Source organism: Gracilinanus agilis, chromosome 2, assembly GCF_016433145.1.
Source record: "Gracilinanus agilis isolate LMUSP501 chromosome 2, AgileGrace, whole genome shotgun sequence".
NCBI lineage: Eukaryota > Metazoa > Chordata > Mammalia > Didelphimorphia > Didelphidae > Gracilinanus > Gracilinanus agilis.
In genome coordinates, this window is record NC_058131.1 from 558,397,045 (window position 1) to 558,419,864 (window position 22,820).

Consider the following 22,820-nt stretch of genomic DNA (forward strand, 5'->3'; position numbering starts at 1 on the left):
ACTGTTTTATATAAAAATTTTCTTTTTTATATCAGCCTGTTTAAACTTGGAATTTCTGTATTAACTTTTTTTTTTTTTTAACTCTTACCTTCCATCTTACAATCAATACTATGTATTGGTTCCAAGGTAGCAGAGTAGTCAGGGCTGGCCATGGGAATTAAGTGACTTGCTCAGGGTCACACAGGAAGTAACTAAGACCAGGTTTAAACCCAGGACCTCCCATTTCTACGCTTGGCTCTCAATTCACTGAGCTATCTAGCTGCCCTTCTATTAACTCTTAAATGATCATTAAAATATCTCAGTACATTCTGAATCAGTATTAATATTGGTAGCAAGCTGGAAAGGCTTTTATAACTAACCTTTTTTTTACAGTTAGTAGCCAATTATTAAATTTATTTACTCCCTAAGGCAACTAGTTTTCATTCTGATTTTTCAATAAAACAAGCATTTATTTTTTCTCTTCCTTCTACCGTTCTTCTCAATTGAAAAAAAGAAAATAGCATGTGGGTAATTTGGGTCATGGTAGGCATTTCTTGTATTCATCAAAGTTGTTTTGAATTCTCTTCCTGTCATCCAATATACTGCTACATCAAACCAATTTAGGATTGCCAGCAACATGCACATATGAGCATATTATTTATACAGGCATTAAATATTTCCAGGCCCCAAATACACCCTTTTATTCTATGACATTCTCACTCGACACTGAATATTGGTAGTGTTCTGAGATAAGAACTTTTATGACATGAGACAATAGTTCTACACTTAATTACAACCAATTTAGAACTTAACATAAAAGAAAAATAGAAGAAAACGAACCTCAAAATGTCACATTAAAGACAATTTCTCATCAGTAAAAGCTCATTTAGAATTTGAAAACATTTATTTAATATTATAGCAAAACAGTAGGAAAGGATTTAATGCAAATGCCTTGGGAAACCTACAGTTGCAAATATTTGATTTTTAGTAGTAGATTCAGACTAAAGTGAATGATTACTTTTTTAATCAATTTTTTTTCTTCCAGGCTAGTCACTTTGGGTTTTTCTTTGATAATTGATCGTATTTTTTTTGGTCAGGTAAGTCTGAATTTATTAGTAGCTATTTGAAATTTAGTACAATCAAACCTGGATTAACCAGAATACTCAATCATAATTTTTTTTTCTGACTTCAGCTTTAAAGGGGCATAAGAAAGATAGCTGATATGAACTTACTTAAAAAAAAAAAACCTTCCAAATTATGCTCTAAGGGCCAGTATAATTCAACCCAATCACTTACAATTTAACATAATTCCTACTTAGTATATTTAGTAGTTTTTGGAACATAAATCAGTCCAAGACATATATACTAAAGTTTTCTATTTTTAGCAAAAATAGTCAAAACTAAAAGATATTATTTAGTAAATTAGTCATTTGGAAAATCAATCAGATCACCTTATACCCATTCTGAACCCTCAAAGCTATTGGATATAAATGATGACATGATGATTAGCCATTTACTTTCACTTCCTTATACCCGACATCAGGTATACATGCTCTAAGAAAGCACAGTGAGTCTGTTAAAATACATGGCATATCTCTAAGCAGAATGATCTGTAATCTATTTCTACAGTAACTGTAGCATCATAACAGAAAAGAGGTTAGAAGGTGCTGAGATTCCTTTTAAGACAGTCCATTAACAATAATTTGACTGTTGGTACTCTAAATAGATCTTTTTATGATTCTTGAATCAGCAAAATCATTCTTAATCTTCATTTTCATGGAGCTAACCACAGGAAAACTTCATTTCATGGGATAGTTAATAATTTTATACTGCTGTGCTTATTATAAACATTTGCAAAAAGACTACCCTGAAAATAACTATAGTTCATATATCAATTTATGGTGCAGATGTTGAATAGTAGAGAAATCCTATGAAGAAGTTGGTAAGGCCCTTTAAATTAAACTAACATATACTTTATTTACTTCGATGCAAAAGTGGACCTAGGAGAAGACAGCAAAAAATATATTAGAAAAAAATGTGATTGAAGATTAAGAAATGAAGAGATTAGAGGTTTATAAACCAAAGAACTTTTTTGCCCACATAAGATGGATTTAAGAAAAGAATCAGAACATAGTAGATGTGGTTAAAACAGTGTATATTTTAATTTTATGTATTCATTTTTTTAAACATATGGGGAACAACTAGTTAGTGATTGGAGTGGGAGTCATTTCAGCATCAGTAATCTGACTTGTTTAATAAGCAAAGATTAAAACCAATATTAAATCAGAAGACAAAAATTAGAATAGCATCTCACAAAGACACCTCCCACCTGACCTACTGAAATAAATTTATTAATAGTGAAAAATGGAAAATGGAAATAGGACATCAGCAATGACTATTTTGCACTTGTCTAAGGGAGTTTAATCCAGTGGTAACTCTTCACCACAATAAAGTGACCAAACAATTCTAGAAACCATCCCAGCCAGAAAAAATGTGAGCAGAGAGACTCAGCAGCCAATGGTAAAGTGAGATTTGGAATATAAACTTATTTGTAAAATCTTACAAAGTCTAATGGTTTGGAAAATACCAGACAATATCATTTCAAATAATGAGAATTAGAGGGAAAAACAAGTCTACAGAAACCTTGAGAAGAGATCTTAAGGAAGCTAGATCCTCACAAGAGCATTTAAGAATGAAATTGAGAGGAGAAAAACAGATGAAAAATGGAAATGTTCTGTCAAAGTTTTAGTAAAAAACTTATTTCTCCATCACTGTCAATGAAGCTGCTACAGTTGGATTCAGAACATTAGAGTCCATGTAGAGGGTAGAAATGGCACTAAAGAAAACTTCCAACAAACTATGCAGAGAGGGTTGTGCTGGAGGCAACATAGTATTGAGGGTGTTGAGAGACTGATGTTCAAGATATCTGAAAAAGGGACCATACCATATGCTGGAGAAAAAAATAGTCATCATTACTGGAAAAAAAAGTATGCCTGAGGCTTTATCAGGGCTATGGAGTCCTGTGACTATTTTCTATTTCTGTAAAATTTCATAAGAATAACCTGCACATGTATTGAGGACATCTCTCATAAGGCAAGAAGAGGGAACAAGTGGACTTTTGTAATGATCTTTTATAGTTGATATCTTTACAGTCAAACAGCTGACTGAAAGATGAAGAGAATATTAGATCCTGCTATGCTTATTATCTGTTGACTATTAAAAAGTATTTCATTCAAGGAAGCACACTTCCTTGATGGCTCTCCTGCAATCTTGTGACTACTATGCAGATATTATGATATACAAGTTTTTCTGAAAGGTGCAAAATAGAGATAATTTTGTTCATCAACACCCTGCTATTAATGGACTTATAAAAATGGATAGCTGTATATTTGCCAAAGGTGCTGGACACTCTCATGAAATATATCCAGAGCAGAGCCTCTAAGGGAGAGGGATTCTTTTATACATGACAAATCCTTCCAGATGAAGCCCTGGATCCCTGTAGAGGCATATAAATAAGATTCAGAATCACTCAGAAGGTTCAGCCCAACTATTCACATGGGAAAAACCTAGGGGGTGAAAAATGCTTCTTTCCAGACTTATATACATCAGTACATATATTGTCAGCCCTATAGCAGATGACAAAGAACCAAGCCCCGAATTGAATAGGAGGAAGTTGGTGAACTGCATTTCATTTGGGAAATTGTGTAATGCTTTTAATGACCCCAAACTTCTTTCTGAAACAAAAACTCAGCCTTTTTAATCTCGGTATTCTTCAGTGATGATATCTATTCCTGCAAATCATGAAATTGTGGATCAACCAAAAAACAGCAGAGCCTGATGAGCATGAATGTATTGTAGCATGTTACCAATGGAGAATTAATTGTGAATGAGTGGTGCAAGTCATTCCATAAGAGCTTGGGCTGATCATATAGCCAGGGATAACTGACAGGCAGATAGCCCAGACACATAATGTCAAAGCTCCACAAATCATCAGGCAGCCCCCACCTTTGGAGGATTTATGGGAGAATATGGTCAGGGGTACAAGGTAAGGAGTGGACAGGTCGCAGTCTTCACCAGAGGAGGGAGAGTACCCACATCAGTGAGAGCACAGATCCACAGAAGTGTCATAGCACTAGAGCAGTGATGGGCAAACTTTTAAAAGAAAAGGAAAGGGGGCAGCTGGGTAGCTAAGTGGATTGAGAGCCAGGCCTAGAGACAGGAGGTCCTAGGTTCAAACCTGGCCTCAGCCACTTCCCAGCTGTGTGACCCTGGGCAAGTCACTTGACCCCCATTGCCCACCCTTACCAATCTTCCACCTATGAGACAATACACCGAAGTACAAGGGTTTAAAAAAAAAAAGAAAAAGAAAAATTTAAAAAAAAAAAAAGAAAAGGAAAGGAAATGCTCATCTGTCAGTCTGTTTTATAACTCTTTCCAAATTTCATTGTATTGTATCCTACTCATTGTATTCTTCAGATTAGGATTAACAGCATGTGGCCAAATAGAACATTTCCGGGGGCCACATCTGGCCTGCGGGCTGTAGTTTGCCCATCACTGCACTAGAACATTACTAAGTAGTAATGTTTATGGTGTAGAAGATGCCTCAATTACACATTTAGGAATCCACCAAAAACTGCAAACCTAAGCACAGTTTTACTGGAGGCTAATTAATGCCAATTAAATATGAACTATGTCTCTTCTCTAAATCTTTAAAGCACTATTTTCAAAATGGCATAGTGAGTGTGAAGACATCAGTAATAGTTAAGAACGATTTAGTCATAGTAATTAGGTATAAACCCAGGACTAGTATTTTGATACTAGCATTCTAGAAACTATTCCTTCATATTTTTAAGATATAATAAATGCTTCAAATTAATCAAGATTGTGTCAGATCCTGAAATGCTTAGAATTCATGCTTAGCTCTGATGTATTTCTAACTACTATTTTTTTCCCTCCAAATATTTCAGTGGACATTTGTTCAACTTAATTTTTTGAAATTTAATGTGCTAAAGAACTTGGGCACATTTTATGGATCTCATCCATGGCACTGGTATATCTGTCAAGGATTCCCTGTTATTTTAGGCCCTCATCTACCCTTCTTTATTCATGGATGCTTCCTAACTCCAAGGAGATATCGGATACTTTTAATGGCTATAGTATGGACAGTTCTGGTTTATAGGTAAGACGTTTTTCTTTTTTTTGTACTAATTTAAAAAATACAAGCAAGGGAAGAATTGTATGGTGATTAAATGGATCCTGTTTTAAACAGTTCACTCATGCATGCTCAGGTTTATCAGGAATTGTTTGGTACCAGGAGAAAAGAATTATTAAATCAATTCCTAATACTACTATTATCAAATAAAAATTATTTATAATATGTATAAAGAAGGGCCCTAGAAATTAGAAGTTTCTAACCAGAGATAACTCATTAATTTAAATGAAATTTCTTCTACTAGCCTAAAATCACAGTTAGCACTTTGTAGTATGGAAACACTCATGAATTATTACAGATATTAGAATCAGCATATCGTGTTTTTTTTAAAGGCTCATTACCAGATCTTCCAGAGGGACAAATTTTTTGTTCAAAGCAATTCTTGAAAATATACAAAGTTATCCCAAGCTTATGATTTTTATTATTGGAAGACGTACATGCACCAGTGAGCTTTATTGTATTCAAATGTAGCACATGGAGCCCATCTCTTATGCATGGGGTCCCCTGAAAGCTACCTCAGATCCTACATAAACATAAACAATATGTTTCTTCACCAATCACCAATAAAACCATTTTCTTAAACAAAGCAAATAAGTAACAATGATTATCTTCCCTACCTCTGTACACATGGATGGCCCTTTTTTAGGCAGCTAGGTTGCACAGTGGTTAGAGCACTGGGCCTAGAGTCAGGAAAATCTGGATTTAAATGCCATTTCAGACATTTACAAGCTTTGTGATCCTGAGTAAGTCGCTTGAAGCTCTGTCTGCCTCACTCTCTTCAGCTATAAAATGTTTCAAATGAGATATTTGTGAAGCCTTGCACAAAGGATGCTACTGATAAGTGCTTGTTTCTTTCCTTCCTTCCATGGCACAATGGCCCCAGTGAGAAGGAGCACACATAGGGAACAAGTGTGACCAGAGATTACAGGATCATAATTTTTAGGCTAGAAGAGATCCCAAGTTTCATTTAGTCTAACTCTTACATTTTATAGACTAGGAGACTGAGGCCCAGATTACTTTTTCAGGGTTACATATGTAGTAAATAACAAATCTGGTATTGAAATGCAGCATTTTTCCCACCATACTCTCATACATTAAATGGACATACACATAAGAAACATGTGTGGCTAGGGAACACTCAACGTGGGCAATTGCTGTCTCTGATACTGCTCCATTTCGGAAGACATTCTGTGGACACAGAACCACTGCTGTCTTCCCAGAGTGTCCCTGCTGAGATGGCCCATGATGGGCGTCTTTGCTGCTGTTGTTTCGGGCTGCCCGTCTGATGGAAGGCAGAGGAGCCTGTCAGCTCTTTCAAGTCAAATGCCTCAACCCCCAACAGCTGTTTCAGCTCTTCTATATGAAATGTGGGCACCAGCCAGCTGCAAGACATTTAAACCTGCCTTTTGAACACCTGCTTCTGTCTCAATTCATGCTTATTTCCATTTTCATAATACCAATTGTGGTTGACACAAATCCCACACTGGGGTTAACAGTGACAAAATGGGTTGGGTAGAGCTAGTGATCTCTGCTAGTAATAAGGTTACTATTTTCTCTACAGAAGAATAATTGCTAAAATAACATAGAAAATGGGGGGGAAATGCCCAGTGCATGTTAATTTATATAGTTCTCCTTATATAGGCAACACATCAGTTGATAGAATAGTAGACCTGGAGTTGGAAAAACCTGGGTTCAGATGACAATTTAAGATACTTAACTAGATGTGTGATCTGATCCAGGCTAAATTGTATAACCTCTTAGGAAATGAGGTAGTTGGATTTGATAACTTTTAGGATCCCTTCCAACTTTAAATCTGTGCTTCTAAGACCTTTCCCCCTGCAGAAAAATCATCAATGCAAAATGGTTTTGATTATTTAATTAGTTTAACTGAAGAGTTATTTGTTTTCTGTAACATTTAGTATATTTATTCCTCAAATTATTATTTACTGTAAGAAAGAATATTTAAAACTTCCTGTAATATTTGTTTTGTTACAGCATGTTGAGCCACAAAGAATTCAGGTTTATCTATCCAATTTTACCATTTTGTATGGTATTCTGTGGTAAGTACTTTAACTTATTATGGAAAACCATCACTTTTATTTACAAAACTGTTAAAAAGTTATGCTTGGCAAAGCCCATCAAACTATATCATTCATTTCCTTTTAGCAATGACTAGCTATTACCTTGTTTTTATTATTGTTCAGAGCTGTCTGACTCTTTGTGACCACATTTGGAATTTTCTTGGCAAAGATACTGGAGTAGTTTGCCATTTTCTTTTCCAGCTCATTTTGTAGATGTGGAAATTGAGGTAAACAGGGTTAAGTGATTTACTATGAGTCACACAGCTAGTAAGTGTCTGAGTCTAGATTTGAACTCAGGTAGAGTCTTCCTAACTCTAAGTTGGGCACTCTGTCATCTGTGCCACCTGGCAGCCCTAATTCTCTTGTTTACCACAAATTATTTGGATCACTTTCCTGTTACTTCAATATTATTAAATCAGAATGGATTTGCATCTTCATTTTGTGCCTTTACCTTCCAATATTAAATGACTATGACACATGCATATATGTATACGTAAATGATACATATATAAATTATATATATTAACCAGTTTCCTCATTTCATTTTTATAGAACCATTATCATCTTATACAAGCTATTTTGATTTTATAAAAAATAACAGGTAACTGTTCAAATTAGTTTGTAACAAAACATGGTATCTATACACACTAGTATACATAATCTAACTAGTATCTCTTTTTTTTTTTTTAAACCCTTAACTTCTATGTATTGGCTCATAGGTGGAAGAGTGGTAAGGGTGGGCAATGGGGATCAAGTGACTTGCCCAGGGTCACACAGCTAGGAAATATCTGAGGCCAGATTTAAACCCAGGACCTCCTGTCTCTGGGCCTGTCTCTCAATCCACTGAGCCACCTAGCTACCTTGCTTAACATGCAACTTTTTAAAAGTTTATGAAATGAAAGGGCTCTATCACCAGGTAATAACAGAAGTGTACATATTGAGCTTTTTTAAAAAACAAGGCTGAACTAAAATAATTTTCACAAAGGAAAAAAATCCCTTATATTAAACTCTTTGGAAACCTATTTCTTCTGCTTTTCTAACACATAAAAGTTATTCTTTAAAGATTGAATCTAATGTACGCTTGCAAGTTTTTAAAGTGATTCACTCCTTTGGTTACATTTAAACAAGTGCCTAACCTGTACTGAATATTTAATTTCTTATAGAAATCATCATTTATCTATAAATTGCTTTTCACTCGTTTTCTGCTAGAGATTTAGTGCTTGCTTTGCCTTACTTCCAATATTTACTGTTTTTAAAGAATCATTTTAATTGAAGCCTGTCCAAACTATTTTTAAAACTATCTAGGAATAATTCTGATCTGTTGTTTTTTTTTTTTACTAATGCAAGATTTTCTTCAGAATAATTGTTGGTCCTTTTCATATAATATTAAAGAAGAAAAGCACTTGCATTGGGAGCTGGGGAGACTTCAGATCAGGCGGCTGTTATGCTCAAAACTGTTTCTAAAAATTCTAGGCTGGAATTAAACTGCCTCCTCATCTGTGCAAGTTAAGAGGTTTTCAGAGCTCATTTTGACATTTTTCTGTACAGACATACAACTCTTAGTCTTTATATGTACTCTTAAAAAGGTAATGGGGAAACACTTGAGCTTGTGGTATTGATAATAGAAAGGGTTATGCCTGACAGACTCTACTGGACTGAGTCTGTCACTTTGTCCCCTTTAACAGTTGCCCAAGCAAGTGACCAATGAGAAGTTGTGTGTGTGCTGCCAACTTCTCTAGCTCTTGGCTTGGGGTTGGGTTTGTTGTTGATATGGGCTAGTATTGATATGCTAGTTGGATAATGCTAAGATTCTGACTGCGTGAAACAAATTCCCCTTCCTAATAGCTTTAGATGTTTCACTAATTAGGAAAGGTACTCCAATCTTTGATTTGAACTTATTAACAGGATTTATTTCTTACTTAACAAGGGGTTAGGAACAAGGAAGGATAATGGGTTTGGGAATATTAAGCTAGATCTAAATAAACAGGTGAATTGAAATCAATTGGATGATAGGTTTGGTAATAGGCTGGAGCTTTCTTCTCCCTCTCACAGTCCCTGGCTTAGCCCAGCCGTGGTACAAGCCAAAGGTTAGGGAAGGTGAGTGATATTCTTCTTGTTGGTTGTGATGATGTTTCTCTCAGCTCTATTAATTGGCAGGTAATTGATTTCTTGTGGCAACCAGATATAGATTCTGGATTGCAGGTCTGAGCCTACCCTCCCTCCAATCCACCCTCCTCCCAAGAAATTCTCCAAATGAGACCCAGAGTGCTGTTGCCCCTGAGTATTTATAGGGCAGTTCCAACTGTCTTCTGGCCCTGGCTCACGCCACCCTAGGCACATTCCAAGGTCTTCAGCCGACATTCTTGTCACTCAAGGTATCTTCCATCGTCCCAGAAGTTATCCAACTTATTAATCATACCTCACATACAAAGTTCTCAGAAGCTCCTATTCCTCAACAGATATCTGCTTAGCACCTGTATAGAAATTTGATGTAGTCTTTTTGTAAATGGTCAGACTGACCTTATCCTACTGTAGATACCTCTAAACCTAACTTGTCAGCTTTGAATGGTCCATTAGGATGTGTATCAATAAATGAAAGTCAGACATGAGAGTTTGAAATAAATGAAAGTCAGACATGAGAGTTTGATAAGTGCACAGAGCTATTTTGTTGAAACCTACCAAGCAGCAAAGCTCACTGGCAGAGAGTCTGAACTTTGACTAGTCAGGAATGAGAAGACAGATGGAAAAACAGATCCAATCTTTATCTAAGAATTATAGCTTTTCATCCTTCCTTCTTCCATTCTTTCCTTAAGGTACCTGTTCAATTATTCCCCAACACCTGTTTTGCTCAAGAAAAATATATAGTCTATCCATGAAGATGTGTAGTAATTTTGGAATATTCATTTTGAGAAATAGTGCTATATACATAGGTTTGGAATATTCCCCAACCAGATGTTTTTTTCAGATATGCTTGCTAACAAGTGTGGTAGAAAGGTGTGTATAGGAAGAGGAATGGGTGCAGGGAAAAAGAATACCCCATATGGTAGGCCCTTCTATGGAAGTATGCCTGTTTTGAGATAAGCAGCCTATTTTGCAAATGCTTGGGATGGTACTATCAGAATGTAGATAATGACTTGGGGATCATTTAAAACCCTAAGGATTATATAGCTCAGCTCATACTAGAGATAAAAAGGGAGAACTAGTTCAGAGAGTGTATTCATGCTTCAGTTTCTTAGGTTCTTCAAATTTAGTCAAGGCTATTTTGGCTTAGGTAGTATTTAATATAAACACACAAACACATACCAGTATACATCTATATCCAGTAAGAATTTTATTTTTGGCCAAAATCCATTCTAAGGCTTACAGCATGAATGATCTTCAGAATAAGTTATAGCATTAGAACAAGTTTCTAAGCATGAAAATGTGACATTTCAGAGGTAATTTCATGAAAAGATCCATTTACTCAATAAATCATGTTCATTTAAGCATATTACATAAAGTAATTTGGCTTAGAGTCTGAAGCAGCCAGGGCAAAACAGGAGGTTTTGAAAGTTTACAGTTACATATCTTACCTTTTCCTATGTTAATTATGTGTAAATTTCAAGAAACTTCTGGTTTAAACTAAATATATAAGGAAGAATAAGAAATAATATGGAAGATCCTACATATTGGAGCTTTGGCAAAATACAGGTTTAGAGGGGACGAGGAGAGGAGACCAATGATATCTTCCTTTTGATAATGGCAGTAGTCATGTTCTGGAAACAGATAGTTATAAAGGTTTACCTTTGTATGTACAATAGCCAGTGCACTGAGCATATACTGTTTTAAGATCTAATCATAAGTGCCTCATTTTGAAATTACCTCCAAGTCCTTGATAATGGATTCAAGTTGTAGCAAATATAAGTCCAGTCTTCTTTAGTTCTAAAGTTGGCAACAGCACTATTTTGAAAGATGATTCTTACATCATCAGCTGAACATCTGATTGCTTCTTCAAATTCCTCATAGGACTTTGGATCTCCCTGTTTCATTTATCATAGTGAACACAGCTATCTGTGCACATGACTTTGCCCCCTCTAGACTGTAAGTTCCTTGTGTCTATCTTTGTAAAACTAGCAACTTACACAGCAGTTCAGTGCCTTGCATTTATGGTCCTAGTAGCTATTTGTGGAACTGTTTGGATTTAATTGAATTGTAGGCACGTAAAGACTGAATCTAACCAATGGAGTTCCAAATTCTGTCCACAGTATAATTGACAAGAATAAAAAGCTGAAGTGTTTATAAATATATGTAGATATATAATTTTTTATGAAATGTATTTTTTAGGGTTTCCTTTTTTTTAATCAGTATATTGTTATAGGCTCATACCTCTGTGCCCCAAAAAATTTGGGCTCTGCTTTAGAAGAATTTTCAATAAGGCCTGAACAGGTAACAATTATCGCTACCCTACTACCATAATATTTGTTATCGCCAGACACTTAGGCCACTTGGGATAAAGGCTGATGGTGAAGAGGTAAAACTTTCCTCCTATGAGACAGAGCCCTCACCATTATCCAAACCCTGGAATACAACCCAAAGGAGTTCCTGGGAAACATACATCCCTTTAGCATGATGTTTCTCTCTAGAGGACGTGGCTCACACTTAAGAGAAGCAAAATCACAGAATGTTAGAGCTTGGAAGAGATTTTAATCACAGTTCTGAACATAAGCAAGTAATTTATTATTTCTGAGCCACAGTTTCTTCATCTGCAAAACAGGGATAATTTTGTACTGCTTATTTCTCAGAACAGCTGAGAGCAAAGCATAAAGCATTATACAAGTGTGAGCTATTAGGCTTTGAACATTTCTTCACTCATCTTCTTTCTCTAGAATTTTCTAAAGCTACTCTTGTCATTCTTCTTTAATCACATCACCTTGCAGGATCGTGCTTCATGAATAATCATTCATCTCTTGCATCATCCATCTTTGCCTTCTTCACCTCCACTCTGCCCTATACCTGTTCTACCAATAACAGGTTAATTTCTCGCCTTTTTTTTTAAACCTTTACCTTCTGCCTTAGAATGAATATGGTGTATTGGTTCTAAGGCAGAAGAGTGGCAAGGGCTAGGCAATTGTGGTTAAGCACCTTGCCCAGGGTCATACAGCTAGGACATCTCTGGGCCTGCCCCATCTCCTCTCCTTTAAAACAAAACAATCTTTCTTAGACTCTGCCTCAAAGCTGTTGTTTGAACTCTCCACTGCCCTAATCTTTTAAAAAGTAATCTATACTTACTCCTTCTAACTCAATACCCACTCATCTGTGCCTTGCACTGTGGCACCTGCCCTCACCACAGTATTAAAACTGCTCTCAAAGGAAACCACTGATCCAGTTACCAAACCCTTATTCGTCTGGATCTCCCAGCAGCATTTGAAATTGGAGATTTCCCTTTCCTCCATATCTAGAAAAGTCTGACCTCTTCCAGCTTTCTTAAGACCGCACTCTCCTGCTTCTATCTCTAGCTATTCCTTCTGTCTTCTAGCACAGCTTTTTTTTCTTCTCACACTAAACATATTTTTGAGGTCCTTTCCATTTTTGAGATTTTTTAGAATAGTACCACAATCATATCTTCCTTGTCACTTAGGCTTGAAAACTTTTGTGACATCCCCGACTTCTCCCCCTTTGCTCTATTTCTCCCATTTTACCCTTCTACATTACTATTGCTCTTATTTTGTTGCAGACATGGCATTTGATTCTTTCTCCTTTTTGATAGTATCAAATTTCCTTCACTTTCATGATCTTTTCAGGCTCCTTTACTAATATCCCTATTCTCCAACTTCTCTAAAGTAGTCAAGCCCACTCTTTGGCAGTCATATCTACTCCCACTCAGTACTTCCATTTATCCCCTATATGCAGATGACTGCCAAATATAGTTCCAGTTTCTCTTCAGAACTAATCCCAAACTTCCAATTTGATGGATCTCTGGCTGGAATATACTGCTGACATCTCAAATGTCTAAAACTTTATTCATTATATTTCTACCCAAATTTTCTCCTACTTTAATTTTCTACTTCAGACATCACTACTTTCTTTTTAGTCATCTGGATTCAAAACTTTATATAATCTTCCATCATTCCTCCCTGATTCTTCCCATCTTCCAATATCTGGTAATTGCCCAAAACTCACTGTTTACCTCTGCATTATCTCTGACACCTGCCCATTTCTCTTTATTCACTAGATCTCCCTCTCAGACTCTTATTATATGGTCCTCTGTAATAGCCCCTTGATGATCTACTCCTCCTTTTCTATTCCATTGTTTACTGAACTAACAATAGCCTTGTAATTTTATCTCTGGATCTCTGGATCAGTTTTTCATTTGTAAAATGAGTTAGACTAGATCCTTCCAGCCCTCAAATTCTGCATCTGATGACTAAATCTGTATTCTGCATAGTGTTATGCAGTGACCTGTGATGACGTCTCCTCTTCCTGTGCTACTATTATGTTCTCCAAGTTCAGTCCTTAGTAGGACACAATCCATTTACAAATGAGATGCAACTCTTTTTGTTTAACATTTAAACACAACTCCTAAGTTGTGCCTGATGCTTTTTGTTTAGCTCCAAGGCTTCAAATTTTGCCAGGTTTCTTCCATGAAATCTCTTTAAATTTCCTTTTAGAAACTTTGACAGGTGCTTTCAAGACTTACATGGATTAAAATAGTAAGACCATTTTGAGTGTGTATGTGTGTACATAAAACATTCTGTAAAAGCTAATCAGAGAAGGAAAAGATTCTGGGCCATGTAATCCTACTTTTTTTTTTAAATTAAGGTAAAGATCTAATAGAGATGTGATTGAGACCCTATTGTACTACTTGGCAATCACCTATTAAGGAACTTGAGATCTCTCTCTACTTTGATTTTGGAAGTGTTTTAACTGGGCACTCCAGAGCAGAAATGAGTCACAAATAATTAGTGCCACCAAGTTTGAACCAATGTTAATCCTACAAAACCAATGCACGGATATTAATTAGGACCAAACATACACAGGAAGATAGTAGTTTCATTTAATTAATCAAGGATCAGCCTTGGGGCCTAATGATCCAGCTTCAAGCCCTGCCTTTTACACACACCAATGGTATGACCACGAGCAAGCCACTTTAGTCTTGTAGGCAACTAGGATTTAAGTGACAGATGACTTGATCTTTCCTGATAAAACTGTACCAGGAAATTCCCTATGCCAGTGAAATCACAGGTCCACACCAATATGCCTATATAAATATAGGAGACCCTTTAATATATTAGTCTTCCCAAATAATGGAGGAAAGGGAAGAGATGCAGGGAATTCAAGTTATATAAAGGATCACCCAAGAGTATCCTACTTTTGTTACATTCAGAAGCTGGCAGTTGATACATATCCATTCTTTCCAGTCTTGCTTTCAGAAGTGGTAGTAGAACTTTGTTGTGTCTTGTAAAAAGTTAGCATTATTTTATTTTGAGCAATTTGAGAGGCTGGAATGAAGACTAGAGAGGCTTGCTTGCCAGATTTGATTTAGACTGAAATCAAGATTAGCTGAGGTTTGCCACTTTCTAAATGAGTCCTGACATCCCAACTCTTTGCCAAAAACAGAAGTGATTTTCAATGGCATATCAGTTGCTACCCTGACAAAATTACAAAGATTGGCAGAGTTCTTCCCCAGTTTTCATTCCTTCTCTCCTTTGCACAAGTATCCAGAATCCTCATGCAGTCATTCCATTTAATAGCCAATCCCAACTCCTTTCTTATTCCATGTCTTATTATTAAGAGAATCTTAATAAAGTAGAGGTTCTTAACCTAGAGTCCATGGACCAAATTTTAGTTGGTGGTGGGGGGTGTCCCTGTGAAAATGGATGGTAAAAAAAATTTCATTTTTATTTGAATAGTTTTCTTTCTAATTCTATGCATTTTATTTTATACAATTAAAAATATTGAGAAATGGTCCATAAGCTTCACCAGATTGCCAGATGGATCCATGACACAAAAAGGGTTAAGAATCCCTGGACTAAAAGAATGTCAGTGAGGTAGTAGTCAACAAGCATGTATTATTAGCCGTCTGCTAGGTGCCACACATTATACTAAGCATTGTATGACTTATAGACTGAACTCTTATATCTGTATCCCAAATACATCTGTAATTATTTGTACAAGAGATACTTTTGTGTAAGAGTGAAAGTAGAGGATCTCATGATACAGACCTGCCTTGTCTTCTACTTGTACTTCTCCCAGCTGATCAGCTAAGATGTAAAATACATGAGTCAGCATTGTTTAGCTTCATCTAGCAGCATGTCCCCTCTCCTCCTACTTCCTTTGCAAATGTTCCTGCAAATTCATCTAGATTAAGTTATCTTATACTTTGTTGGATTAGATAATACTATGCAGTAATACAGTTGTTAACTTTCCACTTCTGAAAAAAACTTGTTCGTGATGTATTACAGCTTAGAATTTTAGTATTGGCATATAATTGATTCTACAATTTGAGTTTTGTTAGATAAGCACCTGAGATATTTATTTCTCTCATTTTAAATATTCAATTTCAACTTTGCAGGAAGAGCCTTTCTGCTACTAATCTCAATGCACAAGATAAACCTAATTTTGGTGGCTAAAAATTAGGGAATCCTTTAATATCCCTTTAAGACATGTCCTTTCCAGGAACCTTGCCTGGAAAGTGAAATACAATGAGGGTAAACTACTTGAAGGCAAAGCCTATATCTTACTTTATCTTTTGTACACCCAACACCTAGTACAGTGCTTTGATCATAATAGCATTTATTAAATGTTTACTGAATTAGAACTAGGCTTTTTATTTCATCTGGGGCGTGGGAGGTGTTGTTTAGTCATGTCTGACTCTTTGTGATCCCATTTGGGAATGGTTTCCCATTTCCTTCTTCAGCTCATTTTCTAGATGAAGAAACTGGGGTGAATTCAGGATTAAGTGATTTGCCCAGGATCACACTAGTAAGTATCTAAGGTTAGATTTGAACTTAGATCTTCGACTCAAGGCTGGGCATTCTACCCACTGTACCACCTAGCTGTCCCTTTATCTGGGATACACTGAGGTATGATGTTTATTACAAGTTTCTGACTTTAAGTCCAAGTGGAAACCACCACCACCACCAAATCTGGCTGCTAATAATATTAATCATTTAGAGATCTTTCCATAAGCATCTCAAAAGCTTGGATTTCATTTCCTCTGACAGAATTAAAACTAATGGTTGCCATTCCTCTTGAACAAAGTCTTTCCTTTTCCATTTGAGAGGAGCCTTGTAAAATTAGCACTGAGATATGGTTCACTTTTAATACAAGAGCTTCTTAACAATTCAAGCTATCAGAATTGGAATGGACTATTTTGTGAGACATTTGTGAAGATATCCATCCTAAAGTCTGGATGACTGTGTCAAAGATAGAATAGAGGGAATCTGTAGTTTTGATATGGACAAATGGCTGCTTTACAGTCTCCTGCCTGAAATAGCATTGGGACTTCATGCCAGAATCTGTAGTGGACCTCCTTTATCTATTGAATAGAGAATCTGGATATAGTATGCATCCCAGACACAAATCGTAGAGATCATTGATCTTTATTGAACATTGATAAAAGTTTTCAGGGCCCACAAGGGACATATTCAGTAGTTACAATACTCACAGGAGACTGGACTAGAATTTCTAAGGCCCTTTTTACACCCCTTCTGAGCCTATGGGATACAATAATGTTCACACACAAATATACACACAGATAGGTAAGCAACTGCATAACTTGATGCAGAAGTGATAAAATGGGTAAATGAAGAGGTAGGTTAAAGCTAAATGGTAACAGATGGATAAAGTATTAGGAAATGATAAAAAAAAAGACATGATCAGGAATCCTAGCAAATCTTTAGAAAATATTAAACCATGAAACCCTCAGTAAAATTAGCATTATTGTTATTGTCACAATATAAAAAAAAACCTTAAATATTGGCCATAATTTGGACTCATTTTGTGTATCTTTATAGGACACTCTTTAAACCACTTGAAAACCTGGAAAAAGCCAGCACTAAGTTTACTGTTTTTATCAAATGTGGCTCTTGCTCTCTACACTGGTTTGATTCATCAACGTGGTTCTCTTGATGTTATGACTCATATTCAAGGACTCTGTGACAATAATTCTTCGGCCTCCATCTTTGTAATGATGCCTTGCCACTCTACTCCTCATTACAGGTAACTAAATTTGTTCAATAATGGCACTATTTTAAAATGTTTTTTTTAATCTCTAGATACAAATTGACTGATAACCAAATGTTTTTTTTAAAAACCTATTTAAAACATTTCTTCAAATATATTAGTACTGACCATTAAGATAAAAAAATTCAAACTCTGTCAAAGAATAAGGCATTTCTAATTAAGTTTAATAACATTTAAGATCTTGTATTTTAAACTGTTTTTAAATTTTTTTCCTAAAACTTAATATAATTTAATAAAAGATAATAAACAGCTCTACAATGGGATGTGAAATGTGAAATACCAACCTAACGTAGTTCATCCATTCAAGAAGTTTTTAAAATAGATCCACATAGTTCTTTGTACCTGTTCCTAAGAGGACAAGTTACTAGTGAGAAGTTATTTTTCCTTGTGGCTAGCTCTCCTGTTAAGAAGGTATTTTCCATTTAGATGTACTGGAGTCTGAATATTTTTGAAGTATGAAAAGTTAACCATGTAAGGTACACTGATGCAATCCACCTGACCTAACAGAAATCATTTAGTAACCCAAATTTAGAGAAGTATAGAGGTCAGTGTCTGTGGTTTTAGTGTCTCTGTTCCCATAGAAAGTGAAGGATATAGCATCCCTGAAATTCAAGACAGACAAACTGGTTAACTTAACTCCCATTCCTTGTGGTCCTAGGGACCCCCTGGAGTATACCTTAGATCTCATTATATTTTAAAAAACACCTCCCTTCAAAATTCTCAGTTTGCCATCTCTTGTTCCTTCTATCTCTCCAAAACTACCTTAGTTCTCTATAAAGCCTGTCCTTTGTCCTCATGTTAACTTTCATTTCTTTGGTTTCTCTCTTTTCCCAGTTCATCAGCCCTATTGTCATTTTACATTTTTTCCCCTTCAAATTCCAGTTCATGATTCAGCCATTTCAACAAGGTCATGTTTTTCATGTTCAAAAAGTTTGCCCCCTTGTCAAAACTTCCATCTTTCTATTTCTACTGTGTTAATCCTAACGTTGGGTCACTATTAAAACACAAATAATATTATCAGTAAGATTTAAATTTCCAAAATACTTTACTACATATATTACCTCATTTGATCCTCATAACAACCTTGGGAAGTGAGTGCTATTATCATCCCCACAGGCTAAATGATTTGGTGTCTGGCTCCACTAAAATTAATGCAGTCTAAGCTTACTTGGTGATTATTGTTGGTCAGCAATCCCAAAGCATCTTTTAATTTCTCCATTTATATATTCCTCACAACAGTAATTTCAAACCTTCTCAACCTACCTCCTCTACCACCACTACCCCAGTTCTCAACAGACAAGACCATCTATAATGAGTCCTCCCAATAATACCTCATAATTTCTTATTTCATTTTTTCTCCCCCTTAGGTTGAAAATGAAGTGACTTCTTGTCAAAGCCTCTCCATTGGTGCCCCTTCCCTCTCTCATCTTCAATCTCTCTCTCTCTCTCTCTCTCTCTCCAGGGTCTTTCCTATCTGACATACCTGCTCAGGTTGCCTTTTAAACAGAAGGAAAAAAATTCTCCTTGACTTAGACTTTAAACTACTCTCACCTTAAAAGTTTAAGGAGTAAATCCTGTCTCCATTTATGTCCCCACCTCTCTATAGAAACTGTTTGCTTTGCTATAGCTCTATTGATGACTTTCTTAATTGCCAACTCTGTTCTTTACCCAGGCTGATTCCTTCTTAACCTGCTTTTGTCCTTTCTTAATCTTTTGGTCTTCTCTAATTCAACCTCTTCCCCCTACCTTCTAGATATGGGCTTCCTCCAAGGCTTTGTCCTTAGCTCTCTCCTCTATTTATTATCCTTAGTGATCTAATTCTCTCCCATAGCTTCAAGAGTAATCTGTAGTAAAATTATTTATTTCCAGTTCCTTATATACAACAGTAGTTGCTTTGCAAATGCTAGATGGATTGTTTCCCCTTTGTCCCCTGAAGCAGAAATTACAGGAGATAGGAGCGTATTTTCTTAAATTATAAGTCAATGGGAGTAGTAATTTAGTATTACAGAATTTTACAAGCAATTTTTTAAAAATTCATGGCTTACATAGTTCTGCATTATTATATCACTAGTTATGGCATCTTAACTCAATGAGAAATTAAGATTTAGTTTTTACTTTTGTAGTTTAAGAAATGCAGACTGGTTAAATTCACCTTAAATTGCATGACCGAGAGAATTTTTTATATGCTAAAGAATTCACAGTTGTTCTTCTGCTATCAAATTTGCATTCAGTTCAACCTGTTTGCTTGAAATGGGAAAATGGGGGGGAGGGGGGGAGTAAAAAAACCCTTGTTATTTAAAACCACTAACTTAGTCTTACATTAATAAATAAAACTATCTATGGAAGACTCATTCTTGGCTTTCTCCCTGGGTCTTAAACAAAGCCCATATGTGCTAAGCACTAAGCTTAGTTTTGGGGCAGTTTCAATATTCTCCACATTTTTCAACATTTTGAAAACTGTAATTTTTTCCCTCTTAGCCATGTACACTGTCCACTTCCAATAAGATTTCTTCAGTGTCCCCCAGACTTGACTGGAAATGAGAATTATCTTGATGAAGCAGATAAATTTTACTTAAGCCCATTAAGCTGGCTAAATCAAGAGTTTTCCAGTGATACGTTGTTGCCCACTCACCTAATCATCTTCAGCATTTTAGAAGAGGTGAGTAAAAATGAGAGAACTTTGGGAAAGAGCCATGGTATGTTCACTTCAAATTCTTCCTCATACAGATGGTATTTAATGGTACTGACATGCCTTAGCCAAGTCACTTTAACTTGGCTTTTGTTCTTCCTAATAAAAATTGATCCAAGTCCTCTGAAGTTTCATTTTTAATCATATAAATTGATTTGCTAATAAATTGGTTATCATAATTTAGAAATTGTTGAAAAAAGTACTTAGTGTACAATGTACTTAAGCAACTAAAATAAGTTTCTTTAAAAATCTTCAGTTGAAATGTGATTTTTCCTTAAAGTACCTATTTTACATTTATAGGAAATAAAGACCTTTCTAATTACAAATGGCTACAAGAGAACTGCTGTTATCTTCCACACTCACTTGCCTGAAGGCCGAATTGGAAGCCATATATATCTTTATGAAAGGAAGTAAAAATTAAAAGTCATCTAAAGATGAGATTTCAAACTGCATTATGTCTTTCTTGGAGAAATTGTATTTACTCGTGAAGATTAAAAACTTTCCGATTTTTTTTTTCAAAATGGACACATTTTATGGAAATAGCAAATAAACAACTACTATAAACCACTTACCAAGTGACACAGTATGATCCCCCTTTTAGATGAGGGAATAAACAAATACATTTTCTTAGAACAATAGTAAAATCACATACTTAACAATGCTACATTGTCAATAAAGACCTTTTTCCCCATGGTGTAGTTTTATTTTTCCTTCCACAATATTCAGATGTGCAAGAAATTTCACCAATGAACAAGTCAAGCAAGCTCATTAAGGAGTCATCAAATTCTTCACAAGTCAATGGGCTCTTGAACCCAAAGAAAAGACAAAAAAGAAAGTTTATAAACATTAACAGAGATGAAATTCCATCACAATGTATTTTTTCCAAGGCAGCTCAACACCAAAGTTAACAAATGTCAGTGTTAAATTTACTTTGTCATATATGACGTGAGCTTGTCTCACCTTAAAATGAAAGAAAACTTCATTCCATGCACAAAACCTATTGCATGCCTGGCTTCCCTAGCAGTAAAACTACAACCAAACTATTTCCATTGCCAAAAAGAATTCAGCAGAGCTAAACTACAAAGAAAATGCAAGTTAGTAAGCTTTGACGGATGCTTTTGAGTAACAGTGTAAAATTCACCAAACCAATTTAGAGATGAAAGACATTGACTTCTTGGTAACTTCAGTTTCTTAGTTTTCAATACTGAACAGAGTAGAGAACATCCACAATTCTCTTAAAGTTATCTAATTTACTTAATCATGTTCAATATTTTGGGTCAAAAGGTAACTGCCCCAATTCTATTTCAAGATTTGCTGTGTGTCTTCCATTACTTCGACCATGTTTATGCCATTTACCTTCCCTCTTATAATGCTGTGGCTGAGGGTACTTCTGCTCTTGTTTTCGATGCCTGGAGTTTTCAATATTAACCATACGATGCTTTTTATCAGGGCGACTGAAAGCAGTAAACACATTTTTTTCTATGTTAGAAAAAAATTCCTTTAAAATTAGGGAAAGAAAATAAAAGATTTTTTCCATTAAATTTTAAACAACTGAAAAAAAAGATATTTAAAGTTAATTAGTAGCTTAAGAATTTTCTCCAAAAAAAATTTTTAACTAAAAAAAATTACCCCTGAAAAACCCAATTTTCAGTATGTTTAAGTATATTTCTTCATGAATGTTTTTCTAATACTATTATTTAACTCTTGTCCTCTCCCTACCTAAGATCATCAAAATCTCCACAGCATGAACTTTGCATACATGAATAATTAATTAATAACAGAAAATCCATCCAATTCTTTTGCCTTCTTGGTTTAAATGATGTCATGAAAAAACAAAAAAATCTTTGTCCTAGATTCAAATCTGGCCTCAGATACTTCCTAGCTGTGTGACCCTGGGCTTAACTTCCATTGCCTAGCCCTTACTACTCTTCTGCCTTAGAAACAATACAGAGTATTGATTCTAAGATGGAAGGTAAAGGGTTATTTATATATAAAAATTTTAAAAATTAAAACTAGTTTTTTAAAGCAATAACATCTAAAAAGGATACATTAAAATTTAGTAAAACATTACTAATTCTTTTTTTATGCAATTCTATTAATAGGAAGAATATTTTGTGCCTGGATTACTCCTACAGTAGCCTAAAAACTCTTCTACCTGCTTTAAGCCTCTACCCACTGTGATCTATCCTTCACTACAGTTAGATTAATCTTTCTGCAAAATAACCTTCTCACCATGTTTCTGCTTTAAGTATCTGCTTCTTAATGTAAAGTCCAAGTGTCCACGGCTGTCATTTGCCAGTGTTCCCCACTGACTGATACTTAACCTAACCAATCTTTTTCCCCACTACCCCCCATCACAAACCTTCACCTAACAGTCAAGTTAACCCACTTTCATGAACAATATTCGCTCTATGTTTTTGTTTATCTTGCTCCCCAACCCCAAATTTTTGTCTTTTCTCTCATATTCATTACCTTTCAATTCAAGTTCTACCTCCTCAGTAAAGCCTTTCTTGAAATCTGATCCACACCAACTTCTCCCTTGTCTAAGTATTTTTATACGAGTACATATACTAAAGATCTGATTAAAAACACCATTTTAAGCTATGTGTATACATATGTCAAATTTATGCTATTA

The 22,820-nt window shown here is 35.4% G+C and overlaps 2 protein-coding genes across 5 annotated transcripts in view; one reads left to right on the forward strand and one right to left on the reverse strand.

Moving 5' to 3' along the window:
• Positions 1-20,752, forward strand: part of PIGB (phosphatidylinositol glycan anchor biosynthesis class B) — a 31,575-nt gene extending 10,823 nt beyond the window's left edge. Inside the window, exons 7-12 of the mRNA XM_044665296.1 lie at positions 1,025-1,076; positions 4,947-5,158; positions 7,187-7,251; positions 17,268-17,472; positions 19,975-20,155; positions 20,486-20,752. Of these exons, the coding sequence (XP_044521231.1) occupies positions 1,025-1,076; positions 4,947-5,158; positions 7,187-7,251; positions 17,268-17,472; positions 19,975-20,155; positions 20,486-20,599 (829 nt within the window). The 3' untranslated portion in view covers positions 20,600-20,752. The remainder of the gene's footprint in view (positions 1-1,024; positions 1,077-4,946; positions 5,159-7,186; positions 7,252-17,267; positions 17,473-19,974; positions 20,156-20,485) is intronic.
• Positions 20,753-20,854: 102 nt separating this feature from the next.
• The window catches only part of CCPG1 (cell cycle progression 1), a 68,959-nt gene continuing 66,993 nt past the window's right edge, over positions 20,855-22,820 (reverse strand). For all 4 annotated transcript variants that reach the window (XM_044665295.1, XM_044665294.1, XM_044665292.1 and 1 more), the window contains one exon: positions 20,855-21,639. In XM_044665295.1, coding sequence (XP_044521230.1) covers positions 21,450-21,639 — 190 coding nt within the window. In that variant the 3' untranslated portion in view covers positions 20,855-21,449. The remainder of the gene's footprint in view (positions 21,640-22,820) is intronic.